Raw genomic sequence first — 26,708 nt, 5'->3', positions numbered from 1 at the left:
ACGGTTTTTGTTTAGTGTTTAGATATTATTTGTTTCTCATTATTTACTATTTATATATTATGTTTACCTATGTAATATTATATAATATATTTACTATTTAATATAAGTACTTACAATTCGAGTATACCTATTGCAAACAGTAGTAAACCAACCTACCTGCATGTGTTATTATCTGAATATGCTGTTTAATATTATATGTATGCATTTTTTGACGGGATAATATATATAGTATAATCTCATATCCATAATAATATACATTAGGTAATAACTATACTTTTGTGTGTTATTGTTGTGCAATCTACTCAAAATTCAAAAGTTCTCCAATTCGTATTATAACTTATAGCTATTAGTATTAGCAAACGTTGGCCATTTAAGTATAGATGTAGATGTTACATCATACATTATAAAATACAGTACCTATTATTTGTTATTTATATTATATATTTTATACATACATTTGATGTATGAATTGTAAACATCAATTTGATGGTTTATTAAACTGAAATAAACAAATTACCACCGGACACTAAAACGTGTTTATATATAGGGGACCACATTGGCCCACTATTAATTCATTAAATATATAAAGCAAACGTTCAATTTTTATTTTCATTATAGTTTTTTTCAACTCTAAACACATATGTTTTAGGTATATGACGGGGTCAGAGGCGTTTTTTTAAATTTTTTTTTTATAGTTGGGAAGGATTTCCAGACTTGTATGGCATTTAAGTATTTAAGTCAGGGGATGCTTTAAATAAATAAATTGTCTAATTATTCATACCTATATAATTTATACCTATATACTTCAAATATGATGAAAAATTATTTAATTAACATGTTGCGTTCATATTGGTAATCAGTTTTAGGCGCACTGACCCCTGTATGTGATACTGACTGTATGTGTTTGTAAAATATTCAGTAGGTAGGTCATAATATGATCTCGTAATTTCTATTTTCTTATTTGGATTTTGTTTACAACTATTTTTAGTGGGTTATAATGATTTTCTGATGAAAAATTAAGTCTACGCTGCTGATAACATAAAATAAATATAAAATCATTTTTTTTATTTACTTAATACGTAGGTGGGTGTACCTATTTATTTTTTTGACATCAAAACTATTATTATTTTTGTCATCTATTTCACGGTCGACTGTCATACCTACTCCGAAACTTGTATAACTTATTAGAAATAATCAAGTGGTCGCTTGATTCCTAGGGTTTCCTTTGGTTCAAGTAGGTAGGTACCTATATGTTTTTAAAAAAGTCAGTATGGATTCATGCGGATTTATGTTGTCAAAATGCATTTCCTCCGAAAAATTGTTCCAAATTACTGGCATGAGTTCAAATTATTGAATTTGGAGTTTGACACACAGTTCACACTTTACACAATATATTTCTAAATGTGCTGGTGATCACTCTCGAGGAACTACCCACTATATAGTGGAAAGTGATTTTATAAATATTATATAGTCGAGTGCCAGCGTATAATATAGCTTGCAGCTATTTCGGAATTCCGTATTTCGTGGTACATTATGGATAGGCGGTACCTACATTTTGGCAAAATACCTAAATTTATAAGAATAAGTATGTTTATACCATCATTCAGGGAAGTTATGAGAGGCCCAAGGACTGTGAACGATGATACATACAATACTATATTTACTCTATAATTTTATGAATATGTTTTTTTTATCAATTATTTCTGACAAAAAAAAAAATTGAGTACACGCATTCATAGAAATCAATAATTATTATAATTATTATAGCTGTTATGCCAATTATTATGAAATAATATTATACACTAAACCTATAAAGAAATATAATATGTTTTTTTAGAATTGTTTTAGGTTGCATCGATCGATACATAAAAATAATTGAGATAACTGATAACAGAATCTCAATATAGGCAAAACTCTAGTGATTAGAATAGTTATTCTTCTTAGAATAATAAATATTATTTCGATTTTATTAGACTTAAATTTAAGTACCTAATATAATTATTTAAGTATGATAATATACTCAGAAACGATAAGTTTAATACTTCAAATTTAAATTAGATATTTTTTTTTTAATGGTATATTTTATGTTAGATAAATATTAGGTTTCAATGATATAGTAACTATATTATAGTTAATACCGCTACTGTATCATATATTCATATCATATTAAAATACAAAAAACTACATCTGAACTGTATGAATGCCATTTAGAGTATTTGATATTTGGCACTCTTTATTTGAAAAGTTATTGAACATTTTGAAAATGGAGAGATGAGTTGTTATAGCTATGTACTGGGATTATAATATAATATAACTATATATACATAGGTACCTAGGTTAGCTATAGAGTATAGCCATATAAGTGTAAAAAGGCAAAGCTAGATATTTACCCCTGAAGAGTAAATTATTATAACTATTGGGCTCATATAGGCGTAATTTGGGTTAAATTTATGGGGAGTGCTAGCTAGATTTAAGTCGACTAAAGTGATCCATGGGGGCTTTGCCCCCCATAATTCCCTCTAATCATACACCTTCATTAGACTAACTTATTAAAATCCATGCAATCTCTATCAATTTTTTATCAAAACGATCTTAGAAACTGACAAAAAGTACTTCTATATAGGTTCGATTTTAATAATGTGAAGATTCTTGATTTGGTAAAGAAGTTTACTTTGCATTGGTCGGAGCATAAATCTAATATTTTTAACAGTTTACTTCTGTCAAGAATTTGCTAAATTGAAAAAGTATTCCAACCAATGCAATCTTTTGTTTATGCATCCAAACATCCATAGGTGTGCACAGATCTTAATGCCTGGAGCGAGGGCAAGAATTTTATTTTATCAACATCACCGGTGCCTGTGGAAATATTTTTTAGGAGAAGTGTTAAGTAGGAACCAAGTATAAGTTAACGTCATTTATATAATATTTATCAAACAATCTTATAGAAAATGTAATAAGTATAAAAATATCACACTTAAGCTTTACCTATAAGTACTTATATTCTCATTGTTAATCATTAAAGTTAACACATCATAGGTACATGTAAAATTAATCACATTGTCAATACTATAAAAACAAAAAGTCATACATTATAATATACGTATTATATTCTTATTATCTAGATTCTATAGTACCTATCATTCTTATCTTGTAGGGAGTTATAATATTTTAAATTGTTGAATCATATCATCAATATTTATATATTGTTATAGCTAAATTGTGTTGAATGAAAATTTGTGTATGGTTCATCTGTCTTCTACTTGTTGCATTGTACTATGTAACTTTGTTTTGATTAAACTCAATTTTTAAAACGTTCAACTAATAGGTAACTACTGGAATGGTAACACATTTTTAATAAACTTTCCTTTTCTTCACTTATGGAATCACTATTTGGTATTTCTCACAGTCTTAAGTGATATCTAATGTTTGTAAAAATGTACAAAATTTTAGTATCGGACAGGGTAATACTGCAGGGTCTAGCATATTAATCTTAATATAAAAAATTATCCATACTATAATATATTATTATTATAATGGAGATGATAAAGTCTTAGAAATCAATGTATCCAAATACCATAAGCCTATGACATATAATATTATAATCAATAAAAATTCGGGGGTGCTAAGCGATTATTACTATATGCGGTCTTTATTATAATATTTAAAGATACATTTTAAAACAATTTTCAAGAAGGTGACATTGGAGGTGCCCCCCCCCCTCTCGTCATGTGGGTGTCAAGTAGACACAGCCGGCGCTCACGAAAAGCGCCTATAAAATATTTTATACGCGCGCAGCGTTTACCTATCTATTAAACGGTAGTGTGTTTAGTGGCGGCGATGTGTTATTTTTTTATCGTCACTGCTACGCGTCCCCGTACACGGTGCACACAATAATAATAATAATAATAGTAATATAATCGCTTTCATTGCGGTTTGATAATCGTTTGATCGATGTTATTAGCGGCGACGGCGTGCGCGGCGTGCTAGTGTCGAACGGTCGGCGGGTTCCGTGGATGACTACGTCCCGCCGGTAGTGGATGAGGTGTCGGCGTACGGTGTGAGGAGGAGGAGGTGGAGGAGGATGAGGAGGTGGTGGAGTTTTCGCGCCGCCCATTCACCGCGGTCTATGGTCCCCGGAGGAGTGGTCCGGGGCGTAACAGAAAAACCCATTGTGCCGACCGGCGGCGGAGTGGGGAACCACACACACACACACACGCGCACACATAAACAAGCACATACACACAAATACAAGCACACAAACACAAACATACGAGTGCACACATACGCACAGACACGAGCAAACACACACACACACACGCTCGCACACGAGCGCATTTACGAACACGCACCGAGCGTAACGTACGACGCACGCCGCCGCCGCCGCCGCCGCCGACCACGACGACGATTGCAACTGCGACTGCGACGACGGCGACGGCCGGCTCACTCATACACGAGACCGGTCGCCGGTTCGTCGATTGTCACCCGCGGCGCGTGTGCGTCCGTTTTTATCGTCCGTCGGCCGCATTAACACGCGTTTCACCAAATTCCGCGCGCGCACACACAATAATATTATAATTCCTATTGAACATTATAATATGCGTTTACATTGTGTGTTGGTAAGCGCCTGCGACAAAAGTCAGTAGACATCTCATCATCGTCAATGTTATTTAACATTATCTATGGTAATATTATGTGTGATATTGCGAAAACGATAACGTCATAATAATTATTTTAACATTGATCAACACAAAATAATTATTGTAATAATAATAATATGATACACACGCGAGACAATAGTGTTGTTGTTGTTGTTGTTGTCATTTTTGCATAGACGATAATAATTCTATTATTCCATTGTCGCGGCTTTCGATCGTTGTACGCGATAAACTCATTCGATATTACACTGTTGTCGTCGTCATCGTCGTGTTCAAACCGTTTACCACGTACCAGATCGGTTCGGTATCCCCTTGTGACTACCGCAACCACAGTATAATAGTAGGAGGCGGAAGGACCGTTTCAGACATTGCGATACGGCCGCGGAGTTGGGCGCATAGGTATATGGTGCCTGCAATGGAACAGAACTTTACTATGCGGCCGTGCGCCACGGACTTTTCGGTGGCCGCCATTCTGGCGCGACGCGACCAGGGTGCTGTGGCCGCGGCTGCTGCCGTAGCGGCGGCCGCTGCGATGGCGGGAAAACGGCCTACCGCAGCAACTGCGACGGCCACGGCAGACGAACAGTCGTCCTCGTCCTCGTTGTCCACACCATCGCCGCCGGATGACGGTGACGACCGGGACCAGCGCCGTCACCACATGCATCACCACCATCACAACCACCACCGCCGCCGTCACCATCAAACCGTTGCCGCCGCCGCCACTGACGACGACGAAGGTGAGGAAATGTCGGACGGTTGTATAAAATACAATATTATAATGTACATAATATACCTAAAAAGTGTCTTATATTGTATATTTTAATGTGTAAATATTGTATATTATTATTAATGCTGTATTCGAACAATAGGCGTATTTTATCATTATTATTTGTCGTACCTATAACTTACAAGTACAACTTTACATGGCGAATAATCGTCAAGTACACGAGTCGCGGTAAGCCGGCTTCACGCGTACACCATGGTCGTCGTCCAGGAAGTCTAGCGCGGGAAATTTAAATTTTAGTTTTTTTTCTTGTCATGTTTGCATTTACAAATGCTATTTTGAATAGTACAAATAGTACAAAGCTCAATACACTCGATGACTCCTCAAAGTCGATAACATTTCATTATAATATTTCTACGTGCTGTCCACTCGTACTTATGTTATAGATAAAAAAAGTTTCAGTATTGATTCGAATGTCATGACGCATATAAGTACCTATGTTTGGTTTTGATATCAATTATGTATAGTACATATTATGTACTAGTTAAACAATATTGTTTATAGGTACTTGCCATAGGTATGATATAATATAGTGTAATTGACTATCGTAATTAAACCATTATTTATGTTATTGATATTATGCTATATAAAGACGATGATTTAACTGACTGATTTGTTTACTATGTGTCATAACGATTAGGAGGTACCCATGACGATTTTTATGATATTTCAATAGACTTTAGACTACTCATCGATTGTATGATATTATTTTTATCGATTCACTTTCATAACCGAATAATATATTACTGTAACCCGTCAAAATTTGTAGATATAGATTAATAATATGATCAATAAAAATAATGAACAACTTAAAAAAGAAAATATTTATACAATTCGTACAATATAACATTATGTTATATGGGTTTTGTTTAAATTTACACAAATTATACACCTCTCACACAACCGACCTAACCTTACCGCATACCTACCTATTGTTTGAAATACAAATTAATATACAAGTACATACCACATAATATTATATTAATATATTATAATATTCAGTTTGCATTTTATATTATTCTATTTCTGTAGCTTGTATGAATAATTTGACATTTTTGACGAAAACGTGTTGAACAATTTGATAAAAAAAAAAAAGAACCAATGGCCAACACGCTCGTTAATGTATAATAAACATACTAAGTTTATATAATATTATAACTACCATGTATTAAGTACAATAATCATTATATTATATTTGTATAAAATTAATTTTAATCAAATCAACAATAAAAGTTATCACGCTTGGTTTTCAATTGAAAAATAAAAATATCTATTTTGAAGTACCCAATATATTTACAAGTTACTACTTCTTCTGGGTCTACGTTCACATTTACACTGACTATCTATTAATAACAGTTTATTGACTAAATATTGAGTCATGAAGAGCAATTATTATTGATTTTGAATTAGGTACAGTCTGTTCTATAAAGTTAATAACTTTTTATTCGTTTAATCGGTAGAATATCTACACATATCACGATGTAATAGGGGATGAGTGGACTAATAATTGCAATCATATAAAAAATGTAAGACTACATTTATTAGGTATTTCAAACTTCAATAGCACTTTTTGATAGCATTAAAATAATGATTTCATAAAAGTAATCGTGTCAATAGATAGAACTATCATAGAATTGTAAAAGTTTTTCTTCATTAAACGATGAACCAACATTTGAAATCCTGTTATATCGGTCAATCTGAAAATTTCGATCTTAAACTCGAAAATATTTTACTTTACTATCTATAGAGCTATAGCCGTTGAATAATTAGTTAAATATTGTCACAGTACTAACTAATTATTGGTATGTACCTACCTAATAATATTTTCTTGAATGGACTCAAATAAGAAAAGATCTTAATACAAGTCGTTTTGTGTTCAGCTAAATCGATATTTTTCGTCTATCGCTGCATGTAAATTCGGTACTCCTATTTACTCGATCACGAAGGCGGTGGTGGGGGGGGGGGGTTAGGGGTTAGGAAGGTCTGGACCCGGGGGGGGCGGGGCACCGATATAATATAAAATAATATACGCGTGTAGGTACGCTTAGTATGCGGTAAACGAGAAAATGAAAATGATTAATTTTTTTGTTTCATTTCTCGTGCCGGCTTTTGCAGACGGAAAACCGCTGAGGAAAAGGCGCCTGAGCAGCGACACGATGGTCACAGTCCGGTCGTCCCGGGCCTCGCCGGCCGACGAGATTGTCATATCGTCGTCTACGTCCAGTCCGCCGCCGCCGTCGATTGCGGCGACCACCGCGTCGTCGGATCCGGTACTCGAGGAACGGTGCAACTCGGAAGAGCTGCAGCACGTCAGCTGTCGGCTGGAGACCAAAGACCTGTGGGACAAGTTCAACGAGCTGGGTACTGAGATGATCATCACGAAAACGGGCAGGTCAGTAAACAATATATTATAGTGTTATAGACATCATAATATCAAACGGGCAGGTCAGTAAACGAGTATAATATTATAGGCATAAATATTATTGTATTATACCACTTGGCTGCATACACGTCACCTAAACATTTAGCGTATAATTATTGTATTTATTATTTTTGATTATCATTCTACTGGTGAAACATTAATGATTAAAATCATACGCGTAAAGGGCCTCGGAAAACCCACATAGGCATAAAGTGTATATTTCACATAAAAGCGACCTCAACGCCTGCAGCGGATAAAAATAAGTTATATGTTAAGTACTTCCCAGCAGTTCTTGTGGTTCGGTTTTAAAAAAGTAAAAAATCTTAAAATGTATCTACCTATATAAACGAGTTTACTTAGAATCGGAACATATTTATTTAAATTCAATTCAATTACAAACGTCTTATTCTCGTATTGTATACATCAATATATATTATAATATAATTCACATAAAATATTAGGTACATTAAATATTTGACAAAAAAACATTTTTATTTTTTTATTTCTAGTGGGAAAATATGAGATAAACATTACGTCCGACGAGTACCAACATCATTAAATATTTCTGTAGATAGAATTGAATTATCCTAAACGTTTTACCACACAAGTTGAATGCTAATGACACTTTAATTTGACAACACGAGTTGGATTTTCATTTGATTTTTAACGGTATTTATTATGAAATTATTGAAGCTTTTAAAAGTGTAAAACCATTTTATATGTTTGCCTATACATTTGAAGCACTTTGCCTTAAAATTGAAATATTTTATAAAAAAATATTTATTATTTAAATACAATATAACAATTGTAAGTTAATAAACAATATTCAAACGAAAATTATTCATTCAATAAGTTGTAGGTATACTTTTTAGTATAATTTCGTTACATCTCGCAATAGTTGTTAAAACTGTCTTATAATTTTTAATACACCATAAAATAAAATATTTATAATCGATATATACCTAAATTGCTATTTTAGCTATTCGAGTGATAGGTAAACAGATTTACAGTATTCAATTTTCAAAGTCGTTAAAAACGGCTTTGTCACGCTGAAATGTTCCTATAATACCATTCGTGTTTTCAGGTGCAATAAAGTTTATTTTTTATTTCATTAACTCATTAATAAGCTTGAAACGATTATTTTTACCTTACTTAAAAAACAAATGGATTTAATAACCATTCGTGTAAATATGCGTGTATGACCCATTAACTGTGAGTATTGAGTATTGATAGAATACATATTTCTATTATAATATTATACAATATATTAGGTAGGTATAATAGATGACACAAAGATTAAGGGGATTGGGAGCTGTGATTTTATGTATTTGTCTATCCCGCGCAACATATAAAATGTAGGTAGATGTATTCTATTTTCAATTTTGATTTAGTGAAAAATAAGCATTTTGAGAAAAAAATTTGAATTTACCTAACTACCTACATAAGATCGATTTTACAACCCTAAATCCGAAAAAAAGCTTATTAAAATACCTAAAAATTAAAAATCGTCATATTAAAATGTTTTGAAGAGTAAAATCAAAAAAATCAAAGGTAAAGTAGCTGATCTTGCAAGTGTATAGACTATATACGACAAATTCATTTTATACAAGTGTATGAGTATGACCAATACGTGATACACATATACAGATACAGATATGTCTGTCAAGGGTTAAAATGTCTGTGGTTTGTTTTAATTATTATATATCATATATTAATATATTAATATAATCATGATTTTTTTTTAACAACCAAGAAATTCATATATTTTGTATAAATAAACACAATACATATTAGCCTTGTAGTTGGTGTACCTATTATAATATCAACATTTTGATTTTCGATAGTAAACATTTGAAGTGCCGAATAAAATATTAAATAACAAAAATTACAATTAAATATAAAAGTTAACCGAAATTAAGTCTAAACTAGATAGGCACAAGATAAAAATCAATTGACTAATATCGAACTAAATCGAATACGCAATTCAATAGTATAATCGTTCAACAATTATACTATACAAATTGAATACAATATATTTTTAATTACCATAGTTTCTTTATCGTAGGAACATTTCATTTCATTTTGTTTTGTTTTATATTATAATATTCTTCATACTCCGAATCAATTATTATCGAGATGAAATGAAAATTAACCGCATAAACGACCATCGAGGACATTTCACATAAAATCAATAAAGTATAATATAGATAACGCGCGCAATTTTTGGTTATCTTTTACGACCTCAATATCCGTAAAAATAATTATTATCGATGTAATGTCATACTACGAAAAGTCATAATAATAATAATATCATAGATTGAATAAACAATATTATTCTGTGATAAAATAATATGAATATTAAATTTATGATGATGTGATGGCAATAAAGTGTTGGCGTAATAATATTTTCGGAAAAATCGCATAAATTAGTATAATATAATAATACGTATTATCTCTAATTATTTGAACACGTGATCTCCTTTCCTCATTATTTATGTTCTTGTAGCAATATTGATTATGTCTCGACATTAAAATCATTATCGTGCGGTCGTGTACGCTAAATAAACAAAACAAAAAACGATCAGACGCCGTTATTATTAGGCATGCAACTAGTTCAGTACATCGTTGTAACTTTTTTGATATAAAATCAAATACAATTAAAAAAAAAAGAAGCCATCATAACTATTAAAATTATCGGTCCAATATCCGTTTATTGTTGATTCCAAAGTATTGCGAGATCATATCACAGCGGTGTCGTCGAAAACTTTGTGTTCACGCAAAAGTTTTTCGACAACGTGCCAAATGCACATTTATACCATTTAATAATTACAACTTATAAGTAATAATGATTTCGGTGCCCATGCATGTTATTATTGTTATATCTTATTGTATTCAACTGAACCGTGTCGTATATTATATAATATGTATAATCTTCTATTGTTCGCCGGCTCTCACGCATGTTTATAGATCGGATCTATGACCTCCGTTTGCTGGTATACAATACAGAAACACATGATAATATATTATAATATATTATGTCGGCAGCAATATGTTTATAAATATAACACCTGGGCATTAAAGAATTATTTAATTACATTTTTACACCTCCGAGTAATTTCATAATATTATCTTTCTTAGACAATCCATTAAATTAAAAATCGAAATATTTTAAAATCAATACAATATTTTTGAAATCAAATATTTTTCATATTACCTACGATCATAGACATCACTGAGTTAAATACAATTTTTACTAGTATGTTTGCATTATATATGTTTACGCAGATGGTCAATTTACATTTTGGCATAATTTATTATTTACAGTTACCTAATAGTTATTAAACAATAGATAAAATATGTGTCGCTAACTATAAGTAATAAACACTACCTATACCTATGTGGAGTAAAAACATAAATGGATAACTAAAAGAAAAAAGTTTTAAGTTAAGGCAGCCATTACCAAGGCAGGTAATAACCAATAACATATTAATGTTTGTGAAAACCAATAATAGTTTATGATTTTGTAATAATCGATAGGTAAATATTATAAAACTACAGAGGCTGTGTCTTCATATTTTGATTGTTTCGACTAAATTGAGTTAAAGGGGTCGGAGTCGACGTAATCTTAGTACAAAAACTTTCCTCACAAGAAAAACTTCCATGTCCTGCAAAATAAGCAGGTTTCAATAATTATTTTTTGGTTGAAAGTTGAAGACTCTATTAAACAGATTGACTTGGACTTAAATTCAGAAGTTGTGATAAACGTCTATATTATATCACATTTTATTATCTAGAGCTACTTTAAGTTAATTAAAAAATTGGAGTCCAATATGACTTGAATAATATTAACCTCATGATGCAAATAAAAAATGATAATCAAAATCTCTCTTTTCTACGAGGCATATTCGTTTTTCTTGTAAATTCGCGGTTATTGATCGTTGAAAAGGTTTAATTTGATTCGTCTGTATGTGGCCACCGTGCTACGTAACTAGAAATTGCGTGCATTTTGCCCCTTAATAAATATCAGCCCGACACCCTTAAAACCGATTAAATAATTTCCATTTTACACTGATTAAACATTGCCCGTATAATACGCGATACGGTCGAGAAATTTTCCGTCTCAATCGAGTACGGTGTGTGGTCCGGCTATGGTCAGGTTAGATATATGGGTTACGACGTATTGTGTTTACACACAGGTTATACCGTCCTGCAGTAATCATAGAATCGCTTGGGACCAGGAACGAATGATTTCCGTGGATTTCCGAGCACACACATACATTGCAGGTAGCTACATAATGCATGTGTGCACGAGTACATCTAAGTATAACGTATTATATTCAGGCCGAGTGCTTAATTGGGCTCGTCGCCTGTGATTTACAGCGATTATTGTTGCGCGCGTTTGATTACACGCTGCAACGACGACGTAAAACGATTGTTCAATTATCGCATGCTCTTCCGACGACGTGACGATTCGGTAAAGTGCATCACGCAATTGCACTGCGAGTGCATTCAACTGATCTGCAACGATTGCACAGGTTGTATAGGTGGCAATGGTATTATATATAGTGTTATGGTATCATTATTAACCTAACCGTTACCTATGTAAGTATAATATAGGTGCAGTATTATGTGCACGCACGCGTGGCAATCGTGCGACGTTTCGTCGACGGGAAGTCTTTTCTTTTTTTTTACATCCCAATCGGCTTATAACGTCGACCGATACGCGACTTTACACGTGCTGTAGGTAGGTACTACGGATCCGTAGGTTTCGTATATTGTTCACAACAACGGTCCACTCAACACATTTTAGTTACACCGAATTTTTTTCCCAAGTTCATTTTACCGGAGTTAAAAAGGTCTGAATAGTATATTTAGCGTGATTATTCGCAATAAATCAGATTATTATCATCTTAATAAGGTGCATACAAAGTTGTTCAGTTTAATATCGAAAGATTATGACGTTTTCTATAATTTCTAACAATACAAACATTTAGACTTTGTTTTTTATAATAATATATTTTATATAGTTGAAACTCTGAAAGGGAATAACAGTGTGAAAATTACATTTTATTTTTTATAAGCATGCTCGGTGCAACATTATGTTTGTACGATGTGTGAGTACTTCGTGTAACATCGTTTCTCATGAATATAGGTAACATTATGACATCCTATAAGAACCCAAGAAATCCGATCCTTATATTCTATGCATTTGTGAAAATGGTGTTTCTCAAAGTTTGTGACGATTTAAATTAAAATTTTTCAACTACAGATTGACGACGGGTCGACAGGAGACGAATATTACTAAACGCATTAATTTTATTATTTTTTATGGCTTTGAGAAATATTACACAACGTCATAAAGACTCAATATTGTTATTATAATATTATACTGTCTATTATTTATTGCTATATATACATAAAATCCATTGCGACATTTACAAAGTATATTAGTGTTATTATTATTATTTTTTTATAGTATTTTACCACGCAAGCCATATAATATCAATTATCATTATCCATCTTGATTCGATTGAATTTCGAAAAGCATGCTTTTAGTAAATTCGATAACACGCTGTTGCACGCAAACATCTGTCAATTAGAGATTAGAAACGTATTTTTTTTGTTTTACTCAAACAGATTTTTTGCCAACATCTCTATATTATATTATACTTTAACATAGTAGGCAAGTTTCACTCATTTGCCGAATAAATCTGTGCGTAATGCGTACCTACTGCAGTTTTGATATTTGATTATAATAATATACAATGTACCTACCCATATCGACATAGATACTTATAAAATATAATTATTGTAATTTGTACCTGATGTCCCAAAACAAAACGAGTCAAATACAGTAATTTGCCGTCTTACTTGTAGACACATCAACAACACGTTATAACGCCTGCGAGAAAAAAATGTCAATTATTTTGTGTTTACTAAAATCAAGGTTAATTAATTATCTCTCCAAACGTCAACACTACTCGTACGATATGTACTAATATTTTATGTAACAGGTGTAACCTTTTTCAAATCTCTTAACGAATTGTAAGTATTGTTATACATTTACTGCGGTCCGTGATATTCACATAATGTTCGAACATAATTATTTCGAATTTGTTTATTACGTCAATTTAGTGAAATCTCATTTGGTACTTACCTATATATATTTGAGTTTGATATATCTAATTAAAATCCTAATGTGCTTTCAATGTTTATTATATAACTAGTGCAGTCTTAAATCGAAAAAAAAATGTGTTATTCGTTTTCATTATCCGTGATGGTCAACATGAAGTTCTAATTCGAGTGAATATTTAAAAAAAGTTGAATTAGATAGGTACTGTACAATATATATATATATTATACAATTAATATAAAATATAATAATATTATATATTCACAAATAGCAATTGGGCGTGTCTTAAGGGCCATGGCGGGCTGTGGGGGGGGGGGGGGGTATGCGGTACACTTTAGGGTAGGTACGTGTGTTTCGCGAGGACAAACACGGCCAGACACCCCGTATAATATTATGTAATACGTCCATAACGTTTTCATTTGCGAAATGAATAAAAACGTCGCGACATATTGAACGCGAACATATAACGGTATGTATATACCTATATATATTATGTAGATGTAGGTATACGCGCGCAATATACGATATTTGAATAACGACCGTGGCGCCGCAAAAGGGTTCGCCCTACTATGCATATATAGGTACATGGGTATATTATAATATATATGCATAGAGTATTATACGTTTTGTACATATATATATATATAGATATTATAATATAGGTATACATATATGTCGCACGTATATACGTCCCTCTGCTACAGCCCCGTCGTATTACTATTCGCCACGTATGTGTGTGTGTGTGTGTGTGTGTGTGTGTGTGTGTGTGTCTGTACCGTTTATTTAAATAGCCAGCTACGACTATTTACTTTTTTTTTAGCTTTTCCACCCTTTACCACCTCCCCCTATCGATAGGTACCTATATACTTTCGCGTCCCCCTCGTCCGCGGCACAAACACAATGCGTGCACGCGCGTTATTTTTACATATCATTTGTATATACATAATAATATATATTGAAATATGTGTGTGTGTGTGTTTGCATAACGGCGCGTCTCCCTCGACCGCAATGTCGTCGTCGTCAAATATTTACTCAAGTCGTGTATTCGACGAGGACGACGACGACGATTCGTGAGTGTATACATACGCTCGTCCGGCAGGGGATATATATTATAATAATGCCGTTTTGCATTGGCATCACGTGAACGCCATTCCTCCCGCAGCCCGTTTCGTCCCTCTAAATATATATATTTATGCCGTACCCTGCAATATTCTTTCTCTCCCCTTGTACACACACGCGTACGCATATATCGCCTCGTCGTCTTCCGTCGTCCCCTCTTCTACATCCGCCGTTCAACGCCATGGCACCATAATATATACACGCACGCCGCCAAACTTGGCTTAATATACATATACGTGAGTACGTCCGTGTGCGTGTTGGTATAACGGCCCACCATCGCCCCGCAGGTTAATAATTCAGGGCCGAAAAGGAATTGCTGCAGGGTGGTAGTGCGGTGGTGGTGAAAAGACCGTTCGAGTGCGAGCGCGAGTTTGCAGCCTTCGCGAAAGAGGACCTAGTCGGAGGGGGGATGATGGGTGAATGAGGGGAGAATATATATATATATATTAGGGTCATATCCATCAGGAGAGAACCGCAGCAAAAACCAGGCCCGTTGCTAAGTAACCGAAAACCCTCCGCCGCAAGAGCAGACTAGTAGCAGCAGCAGTGTATATACATTTATTGCCCCCGGATGAGTGGTGGGAGGGGGGGAGGAGGCGAGTGAAAAGAAAGAAAAATGGCCGAGGGCCGGGAGGGCGAGGTATTATGTGGAACCGGTAGAAGAGGGGTGGTGTTGGGGTGGGGCAGTTGAAGTTTTTCTTTTTCCACTTTATTGTGCCTCGGGGGTAATTTGAATATTACCACAATAACTCACGTCGCGCGCGCTGCAAAGCTCTCCGCCTCGGGCTGTGCAGCAGGTGCGGGTGGGTATCGGCTTATGTATATTATATGCATATACATAACACAGAGGACGGAATTTTAAACATTTTACGCTTTCGGGGGCGTGTGCGCGTTAGTAAGGTTTTCGATAGAATAAAAAAAACAACGTGTATATAGGCTGTGTCACGGAGGGGGGGGGGGACAGCTTTGGGAAGAATACGAAATGAAAAAATTGATACTTTTTATCGGTTAAGAAGATTTATAGGTAATATAAGTAAAATATTAAATGTGTTAGTAATATAAGTACAACTTGACAAATATTTTTAATTCAAGATTTCAATAAATATCTACTTCGGAAGTTCGGAAATATGACGTTATTACTTCTTGGTTATGGTAACCTATTTAACTAACCTATTGGGGGTAAGAGAATAACGATTTAAAATGCCTAAATACAGTAAAAATGTTGTCTCGCAGAGCTCAAAATATCATTTCACTATACATAATATTTCAAAATTACAAAATTTGAAATCTCGAAAGTTTTCAAATTACTTTATACTTGAAAGTTCATAACATTTCCAATTTAAATATCGAAGACTTAAAAAATTGATAAATGTAGACCCTTGTGAGTCGTTCGTACAACAATAAAAAATGAAAAAACCATGTGCATCGTTTTATTTTATAACCGTATAAAGTTAAAATTGTTTGTCTGTGTTCTTCGCTCAGAATAGTTTTTTCGTAAAATATGTACGCAATGATTTATTGGATTTATTAAACTCAAACTTACTACGAAACAGGACCTCTCTAGTTTTATTAAAGTTTATTTTTAAAAAAGTTACAGTAGGTTGTAATTTAAATTTTTTTACTTTCATTACCAACCTAAGAACATAATATTCCGTTAAGTACTTTCTATGAACGTTTTGAATCATTATATATATCAAGAGAAATATTGAGATTATTTTTCATTCGTTTTTAGGTGGACTTGAGTGACTTTTGAGGGGGGGGGGGCTAAGCCACCATCCAAGTTTGACCGATTTGTGCCAATTTACATACTTTATGACATTTACAATTATAATTATCAGTAAATCAATGAATAAAATATAGGTTTTATAGGGATACCTACGCGTATAATAATTATGTTTCGTTCTAATACTAGGTAGGTATACCCACTGGTATGCTCAACTATCGACTGCCACGTGTGTGGTTTATATGATATATGATTATATTATATGATTATAAGAGTAATAAAAATTTTAATATTATATCGAATTTTCATGATATCATTTCATTTTCAAACAGTCCTCTTTTACTGCCGACGTATTGACGACGAAACCTGTTGTAGAAATGACATGTAATTATGTAAATCATTGTTGGTGGCGTATATTTATTATTATGTTTGCACTATTAGTACCTATTGCACTAGATCGTTTTAATTTGTAAAAGCAATCACTGTTCGCTCATGGTAGCTTTCCACATATCACGTCCTCAAATATTCTGAGTTCAAAGTTTCCGACGTCTGCAGTAAACTATGTAAGAACATTTTTAAAAAAACCGCATACCAGAAGGGTACCTAAAGCTTTACTGTGCATATAAATAATAATGTAATATTTTATTCCATATGCTGACAGAAAACACTTTTTTGTAATCATTTTACAGTTTTTCATGTCAAAGATTGATTCGCGTTGTCACGGTACGATATAGTACCTACGATACAAATGCATTTTGTAAATGTAAATAATTTAAGAAAGTATCATTTTATTTTCTATTGCACTCTAAAAGTCTGAAGTTTAATTGATAAGAATGTCTATATAATTGATTAATAAACAAATAAAATAATCATATGTTGTTTTTATTAAATTATAAAGCTGGGTGCGATAATATTTGAAAATTAAAAACGGTAGGTAGTTTACTGCAGTTCAAATTCTAAACTTTATAGGTGCGGACATTTTTATTTCTTATTTATAGCTTTATTATTAATTTATCTAATTTCGTTATAACGCAACAGTCTACAATATTTTTGACGGTTGAATTGCAAGTTATTTTGGATTAGTATTTTAATATATTTAAAATTAGAATTCTATGCCATTAAAATTGCCTATACCAAACCCCTTATAATGCAGACGTGAGACGTCCCTGTAGGAAATATACATTTATCCACAGACTTATCTACCACGTCTATTTTATGTGCATTCAATAATTTTACGCAATGAGCTTTTACTTTCAGTACTAGATCATCTTAACCTGATAATAAATAGACATCAAACACACATTGCAGTAAAATGTTCAACTATTTATCATATTAATAATAAATTATATATTACTTTTCTACGGTTTTCATCGGTTTCCGTTCCATATACCGCCAGAGCAAAATTTTTTAAAGTATATAAACGCATATTGTATATATTACGAGTGATTTATAACGATGTACGCGTTACTTTGATACCTGTATAAAAAAAAATACATAACAAACTGTGAACTTACGAGAATAAAAAAATATAGAAAATAAAAACCACTTAGCGTAGTAACAACACGATTTAAATTGTATTGTGTTAATACGAATGGCGTGATGTGATTGGCGCGGGTCCGTTAAAATAATAAAATAGTTAAACGAACGGACGGAATTTTCACGTGCGAGATAGAGCCGAGAAAAAAAAACAAAAATAAAAAAATCCATTACGATATGTCTACACGCGTAACCGACAATTATTATTATATTGGAAGTGATAATCTGTGCTTAAATAGTGAGAAAAACCGGTTATGGATGTTGTCAATGAATCGGCGGAAAAAACTAATGGCAATAGGTGTTTAAAGATCTTCGTATAATATTAAATGTTTGATATTTATTTATATCGCCGGTGTGCGCATTCAAACATATTTTAATAATTTACATTTCCGGACGGCGAGTTGAACAGGTACGTCCTACGTGAGGGCTAATGAAACAAACCAAACAATTATTATATAGTAATGATAAATAAATAATAACGATATTATGTCCAATACTATTATTTCGCTAGACATTTAATAATTGTCGCGGGAACGTATTTTTTCGTCAATCGAACTGTGGTGACGAGTAATAAAAGTGTACGGAACAGAATTACATCGCACTAAATTGTATTATTATTAACGTGCCTTAAATATAATTTACATATTTTATCATAATAATATATCGTCATGGAAAGTGTTTAACCGACGAATGCGCCTCCCGTCTTTCGATGGTTGACATTTTCGTCTGGATTACAATTTTTAGTATCAACGATATCAATAATACATCATCTGTACTATATTATATAATCGTACATGATGAAAAAAATTTATAATATCCAAGGCTGCAGCTGCAGGACGTTAACGCGTTGGTGAGTTAGGGTTTAGCAGATTTCGCCTTTACGACCAGACCTCGACGAGTTGATTCGCTCCTAACAATTCAATGTCTCAATATAATATACAAATCGACGTATAAAAACGTATATAAACTGCGCCTAGTTTATATTTCGAATCGAATCCCAGGCCCACTCGACTATAGTAGCATTCATTAGTTTTTATGTAATTATTGGTAATATAGGTAGTTTATATCGACGACCCCTGCAAATTCATTAGGTGGAAGGCGAAAGGCGTAATACATTATGTAGGTACATTAAATACCATTCACCGTTAAAATTATAGGCGAAATAATATGTACGTAGGTACAACTGCAGGTCGACTTTTGATCAAAAATATGCAGAGATCTCTTGTAATAACGTATAGTCATTTCCAACGTTTACATTTTTTGTAAGTATAAGATATAGCTGCATAATACAGTCACGTTAAAAAAAAAGTAATAAATATACGTAGTGGCCTAGCTCCCACCCCTGCAGTTTGTTCCCACCGATTGCCCGATAATCGAGATCCATCCGGTAACCCGACGTCATAACATCTGCGTATATTTTGACGTACGCCCTGCGCAAAGTGGTCGTGGCGCGGCGGTAGATCGATCAAATGGGAAAACATTATACCGTATTTTGACAGCGACTATATAGTGACTAGCAGAGACGTAGGTAGACGTATATAACGATTATATAATATTATGTATTATGTAAAGCATAATATATACATACCCATCATAATGATTTGATATCTATCGTCTCGCTTATTCGTGTGTCGAATAATCGCTGTTGTCTGCTGGCCCGGAGCCGAAAAAATAGCCGTACCTACGTAAATAAACCGTTGATTTAAGAACGTAAAACACTATTTTAATTCTATTATAAATTAATGGGTCATTAACTTATTTGGTCGCAATATTTTTTGTGTGTTCGCAAGCAGACGAAACGTAAGTGCTTATTTTGCTTTGCACCTCTTCGCTGTAAGACGTGTCAGAAGTAACGATCAACGCCGTCTACCGTGCCTATTATATACGATCAATGTACAATGGATGCCTATTTATTATTTTCTCAAACTTTCTCGGGTCCTATAATGTCTATTAGGGAAATTGAGCAGAAAATGGGAACTATGTCCACGTGACGGTTTCTTCTTCGGGAAATGTTTTGACCGACCTGCAGATGAATGCGATTTCCGTCCAAGACAGTACATCTGATTGCTTCCTGTTGGGCGCACGTGCATTGGAATTTGTGATAAACTGTATTAACTCGACTATAACGAGTAATATATACGTTCGGCCAATGTGCGTAAGTACGAACTTACGAGTGACAATGGAATACCACAGCAGCCCTGTGTGTTATCATGTTATTATATTACGACGACGACGATATCTGTCGGTACGTCGTCGTGTGCCCCTCGTGTCTATAAATTATGCTATGAATCCGGAAATTATTATTATTATTTCGGCATCAGTCGTTATGGTCACAAAATCTCGGTCATTATAAGTGCTTACCCAATTATTTATTCTTATCAGATTCGATAGTGATCTCGCTCGAAAGGATATCGTATTATTATTATTATTATTATTATTATTTTCGTTTTGTCGCACGCGGTGCAGTGTATAAACATGTAAATGAGCGTTTGCTAAATTTGTGGCGAGAGAGACGAGGGATACAAACAAAAATGTGTTAGAACAGGTTTTTAGCCACCTCGTGTGTGGTGCGTTTGATTCATAACCGGAGCGGTCGTTTTTATGATTACGACACGCCACACGAATAACGCCTCCTGCGAGCTCCCTCGTCGCGTTCCGTCCGGAATCACTCGAAATAATAATAATATTATAACAACCACAACAAACCACACGGTCATAATATTTCTTACGTGGATTCGGTTTTCAAAATCAGCGGGTGGGAACGAGGTGGGTCGTCGAACAACGTAAATATGTTGTACCTATATATACACATATTATGTGTAATATTATTATTATAATATACGCGCGCGAGAGTTCCTCCGCGTGTGACACGTATATATTTAATACCATATGTATACATAACCTGTACGCCACCACCACCTACAGGTACATAAATTATGCGGTGGATAGACTCGAGCGAAAAAATAAAATTAACATCGGCCGAGAATCGGTCAGACCGATTATAATATATTATTATTATAGTCCAAGTCGCAAACGGGCGAAGGAACGGACGGGGTCTGTCTCGGGGAACCTACAAATTTCTGGATTGTACTTTGGCCTTACGTTCAATGATGTTTCAGTCAATTTTTTCTGACCGTCATACTCAGCCGTTGGCCGACCCGACCACGGATATCATATGTCTTATTTTTCCTGATGGTTATAATATGTTATTATTGTGTTATACGAGTGCCAGGAAAGTCATATGATGAAAAATAAAGTTATAACAACTTGATTTTACTTTTGCTCGAAATAAATTATAATTCATTAAGAATCCAAATCAATAAAAAATCAATAACTTGATTATATAAGCTCAAAATAATACTCCTCAAAAAAGCCAATTCATTCGTTTCATTACTTTTAGTAACCATAATTCCACATCTAACACACATTAGATTAAAATTTAGAAGTTTATTGTCAGTTCAGTTGAAAATATCGACAGAATTTCTCTCATGTTAACGATTTATTATTTTCATTTATAAATTGTTTGCTTACCAAAATTGACAAAAAAAAAACACTGTATGATGTTTTATATTGTGTAGGTGTAGTTAACTTTTATAAATATTATATCCTACATCATTATTATCCTATGTTGATAATCATAATTTCAGAACTTAGCGAAATACTATATAGAGTAGTTTACTATGTATTGTAACATACTAGCATATATATTGTCGAGTTGAAATTAATAAAATAATAATCGACGTGGTCTAATTAACCGATGTTGAGTCTCGTAACTATTCAATAGGTAGGCACGTAGGTATTCATATTATCTTATACCACGATGGTAAGAAGTTAGAAAGTTGGGGGACGGTAGTGATTAATTTATCAGTCTAATTTGTTTGTACCTAACCTATGTAGTTCGTGCAAGCCCCTATAATATCGAGTTACTGCAGACCAATAGTTAATTCACTTTTGGACTCGGAGCTTATTTTCAAAAGGATACCACCTCACGATTCGTACAATGCGGATGACGCAAAGCCCTCTTATAATTCACATTTCACGCACATGCTTATTATAATAGTACAAAAATATGTATAGGTAGTACCTATATATAAACGATAAAAACTATGCGGAATTACAGAATTTCATTCGTCGTTATTATATTATCATTATTATTATTGCTTTGTTGTTGCGCGGTTCAAGCGTCGTGCAAAATAGGAATTATTTTTTACTCGCGAAATTCCATACTTATACCGTATCGCAAGCTAACTAATAATTATAATTATTGTTACATGCGTGCTTATATTATATGTGGAAGGCACCGACCAAGGATTTTGAAATGACGACTTATGAGCGCACACTTTTCCGTTATTATACGTCTATAATATATCCTGTAGATGTCCTATACGATAATATATGAGGGATTAACATGTGTTTCATACATAATATCATATGTTGATGAACACCCCGTTCAGCTTAAACACTTTTCGTACAAGAGGGACTATATTATGTTCGATTTTGAATAAAAAAAACCGGGCTTTTTGAGTATATACAAATAACTTTGGGAATACAATTTTTTTTTGTTATTTTTTCTAAATTTAATTTTTTTATTAACTTTATAAAATGCACAGAAGTTACCCGCAGTGTTATATTCATAATTTATTAAGAGTTCGCTGTATTTGTTGTGTTATAATTATTGATAAGATTATAAGTGAAACTAAAAAAAATATAAAAGTTATTCACGGCGCCTACTTAAAATTAGGTCATTATACATTGTCAATGCCCGGCCTTTGTAAAAGTATTATACCGGTACTAAACTCTGGAGGGTCTGTGAAATTCGGTTGCAGATGTCCATCAGATGAAATATTAAATACATAACTCATTAATGCGGTGTTCAGCCCTACTGCGGATAAGTGTTTTTTTTTCCCCGAATAAGCATTAAGATAACGAAACCAGAATGTGTTTGGATAAAGACGATTACATTATATTTTTACTGGGTGAAGATAAGAAACATTTTGTCCAGATAAAAAATTAGATTAAAAAAAAACAACAACATCGTTTTGGGTAGTTTTTGGTGTTTGGTAGTTTGTTTTAAAGACACTGTAATTTATTTAATGTCATCATTATGTTAATGCCAACCGATACAGGTCCAACAAATAAAAATCCGAAAAAAAAATGTAATGAAAACCAGACAATATTAATTACGATCACCATATACTATACGGTAATACGATGTCATTGTGTGTTTTTTCTGGTCGTTAAACGTCCAGGATATAATATATATAAATAACGCAATATTTTTGAAGACTTTCTGACGGCTTAGCTGAGTTTGATCTTACACCAAGATTTTAAATTAAAATCTTTGACATTTTATCAAACACCTACTAGGTATGAAGATGAAAGACAACAACATTTTGAAAAAGATAAATTATCGTGTGATTTTTTTTGAAATATTATTTTAAAAGTTATAATCATTTAAAAGAAAACTAATGATAATTATTAGTAATAAACCAAACATCGCAGAAATGTACCAATGGACTTAGCAAAAACCTATATGAGATGCGCTAAAAAAAGTTGTTATCTTTGATTACAAAATAGGTTAGCTCTAAAAGCACAGCGTAACTTAATATACAAATTATAGTCAATCTGCATCTACGTCTCTAATACGATCTTTCCAAAATAATTCACTCAAAAACCTCCAATAACACACGTGATGTACAAGGGACCACAGTATGTTAGCAGACCTATCTCAAATTTCATAAAAATTTCATTGAAATTTCCAGTTATAAAAACGCCGATGACACGTCCCCGTGGCTGCCGATAGTACCTCTTTATAGGTAATCGATTTAATAATAATATATAGGTTATTATATACAAAAATATATAACGGACAATCGTCTGCCACGCGTTCCGGTACCGTAAACAAGACCAGAGCACCGTGCAGATAGCATGACAGCCTTTATTATTGAAATGCGCATCGGCCTCAAACGGCGGCTTCTTATTGTCCACAGAGGACATTATATAGGTACCTAAGCAATATTATGAGAATCGTGCCGGAGACGACTGTAAAACGGAGTCATCTTCTCGGCGAGGGACAATACAATAACGGGCCGCGACGGTTATGATATTGTTACTATTATAATATTACATAATAATATACAAAAACATAATAATATATCGTACACATAATATTATAATATTATTATTATGAGCGCCGGACCGACGTCCGATTCGGGGTGGGAAATACGTCGTTTTTTATCCGCCGTGCTCGTCTGTGTAAGCGGTTTTTCGTGGAAATTATTTAATATTATATATATTATATATGTCCTCGGAGGCGCTTGGCGTGCAATACGTGTCTACATATAATAATAATATTATTATATACCATACGACGATATTATAAGACTAGGGATTTCGCACAAATTATACGCGCCCGGCTTTGGGGCCTGTCAGCGTTTTGGAAACGAAACGTGGGCGGCCTGGAATTCAATTTAACTTCTGCTGCGGTCGCATCACACACACACATAACATTATAATATCGTGTTATATATATATATATATATATATAATGTGTAGTTTGCTTCGTCCGATCCAACCCACTCGCGGTTTTCTGTACACACATATTGTATATGTTGTAATATGTTGTTATATTATATTGTATACTCGGCTAGGTAAGCGAATATAATATATTTTACGTATCGCACGCACGCACTTACAACATATATCACACACGCTGGCTGTGGGACTTATATATAGGTACGCCCTTTTTCCATCGTCGTCCCCTGTTTCGTCACCACGGGCTTTGTGCGGACAACTCCATTCCATTTCACGCCAATCCATCTCACCTCACCCCCCCCCCCCTCATCGTGGCTCCGTCATTGCTCTCGAACCGCACGATCTATTGTTATGCCGCAACTGCCGTGTGCGCGGTATATTATATACCTACGTCCCTCGTTGTAACTATAAACCTATATAATATATAAGTACAACGGTTTTCGGTAAATAATTTCTGTACAGATCTTATTTATAGAGTACCTCTCTATAGTGCCTATAGAACGCTTAGAAATTGACAAATTTAGAACGGATTTAAATGATCGCATAGCTGGTATAGCTACTAGATTTTTCTATTTTCCACATCGCTAAATTATTCATGATTATATTATTATAATGATTAGGAATTCAATGTAGAATACTTATATTCAAAAATGTTCACTGTTTGTTTAACCCATCATTTACTATTTACGTTATACATATAATATAACCCGTGGGCCGTGACTGTTTACTAAAACATAACAAATTATTATAAAATGTTTTAAAATATATACGATGTGCAAGTCAGCATTTAAAAACGTAAAGTTTTAATTTAATATTAACGGTCAGTATATATATTCAACTCAAAAAGTTTTAAGTTAAAATATTGAAAGAAATATAAAATTTAAGTACTTAGTTAAAAAAAATCTTATTAATTTTGAATTGCCACATATAATGATTGCTGCGTAACTTTCAAATGTTTTGTTAAATAATTGTACTTAAATTATAGGACGTGATTTAACAAAAAAATTATAAATCTTTAGTCTTAATTGTAGATATGGTATGCATAAATACCTTTAACGATTTTCACTTAACGTATTATTTTTTAAACCTAAGTAATTAAAAATATGTTCGTTGTTACCTAACCTAACCTATGAATACATTTAAAAATGCCAATAAATCAGAATTTGAATCTCCTCGGAGGAAAAACACGGCGGGTAAAGATCATGTCTGGTGAATCATACTGTATACTTGCTTCTCAACTTTTTTTTACGAAATCTGTGTTCATACCCATGGGCACATAATAATTAAGTTACAATTTGTCGCACAGGAGGATGTTCCCTACCGTCCGGGTGTCGTTCACGGGGTTGCGGACGGACCAGCGGTACGCGGTGCTCATGGACATCGTGCCGGTGGACAACAAGCGGTACCGTTACGCGTACCACCGGTCTTCGTGGCTGGTGGCCGGCAAGGCGGACCCGCCTGCCCCACACAGGCTGTACACGCACCCCGACTCACCGTTCACGGGCGATCAGCTGCGCAAGCAGGTCGTGTCCTTCGAGAAGGTCAAGCTCACCAATAACGAGATGGACAAGCACGGACATGTGAGTACCTATTACCTATACATATACAATAGCAATTTAATAATAATTATTATTATTACCTATTGCTAATTATGATATTATAAAACCGTCAATGTCAAAATGTAATGGTTTGACGTGCATGTGTAAATTTTTCGAATCCAGCCGAGAGAAGTGTAAAAAAAAATTAATAACAATGCAGGTGATTTTGATACCAACCCATATTTTCCATATACGGTTCAAACT

At 33.6% G+C, this 26,708-nt stretch overlaps 1 protein-coding gene across 1 annotated transcript in view; it reads left to right on the top strand.

The window, feature by feature from the left end:
* Window positions 1–4,389: 4,389 nt before the first annotated feature.
* Window positions 4,390–26,708, top strand: part of LOC132935871 (T-box transcription factor TBX20-like) — a 65,922-nt gene continuing 43,603 nt past the window's right edge. The window contains exons 1-3 of the mRNA XM_061002506.1: window positions 4,390–5,392; window positions 7,555–7,831; window positions 26,213–26,486. Of these exons, the coding sequence (XP_060858489.1) occupies window positions 5,059–5,392; window positions 7,555–7,831; window positions 26,213–26,486 (885 nt within the window). The 5' untranslated portion in view covers window positions 4,390–5,058. The remainder of the gene's footprint in view (window positions 5,393–7,554; window positions 7,832–26,212; window positions 26,487–26,708) is intronic.

This window comes from Metopolophium dirhodum, chromosome 1 (assembly GCF_019925205.1).
Source record: "Metopolophium dirhodum isolate CAU chromosome 1, ASM1992520v1, whole genome shotgun sequence".
Lineage (NCBI taxonomy): Eukaryota > Metazoa > Arthropoda > Insecta > Hemiptera > Aphididae > Metopolophium > Metopolophium dirhodum.
The sequence above is the reverse complement of the archived record's forward strand: the minus strand, read 5'-3'. Positions and strand labels throughout refer to the sequence as shown.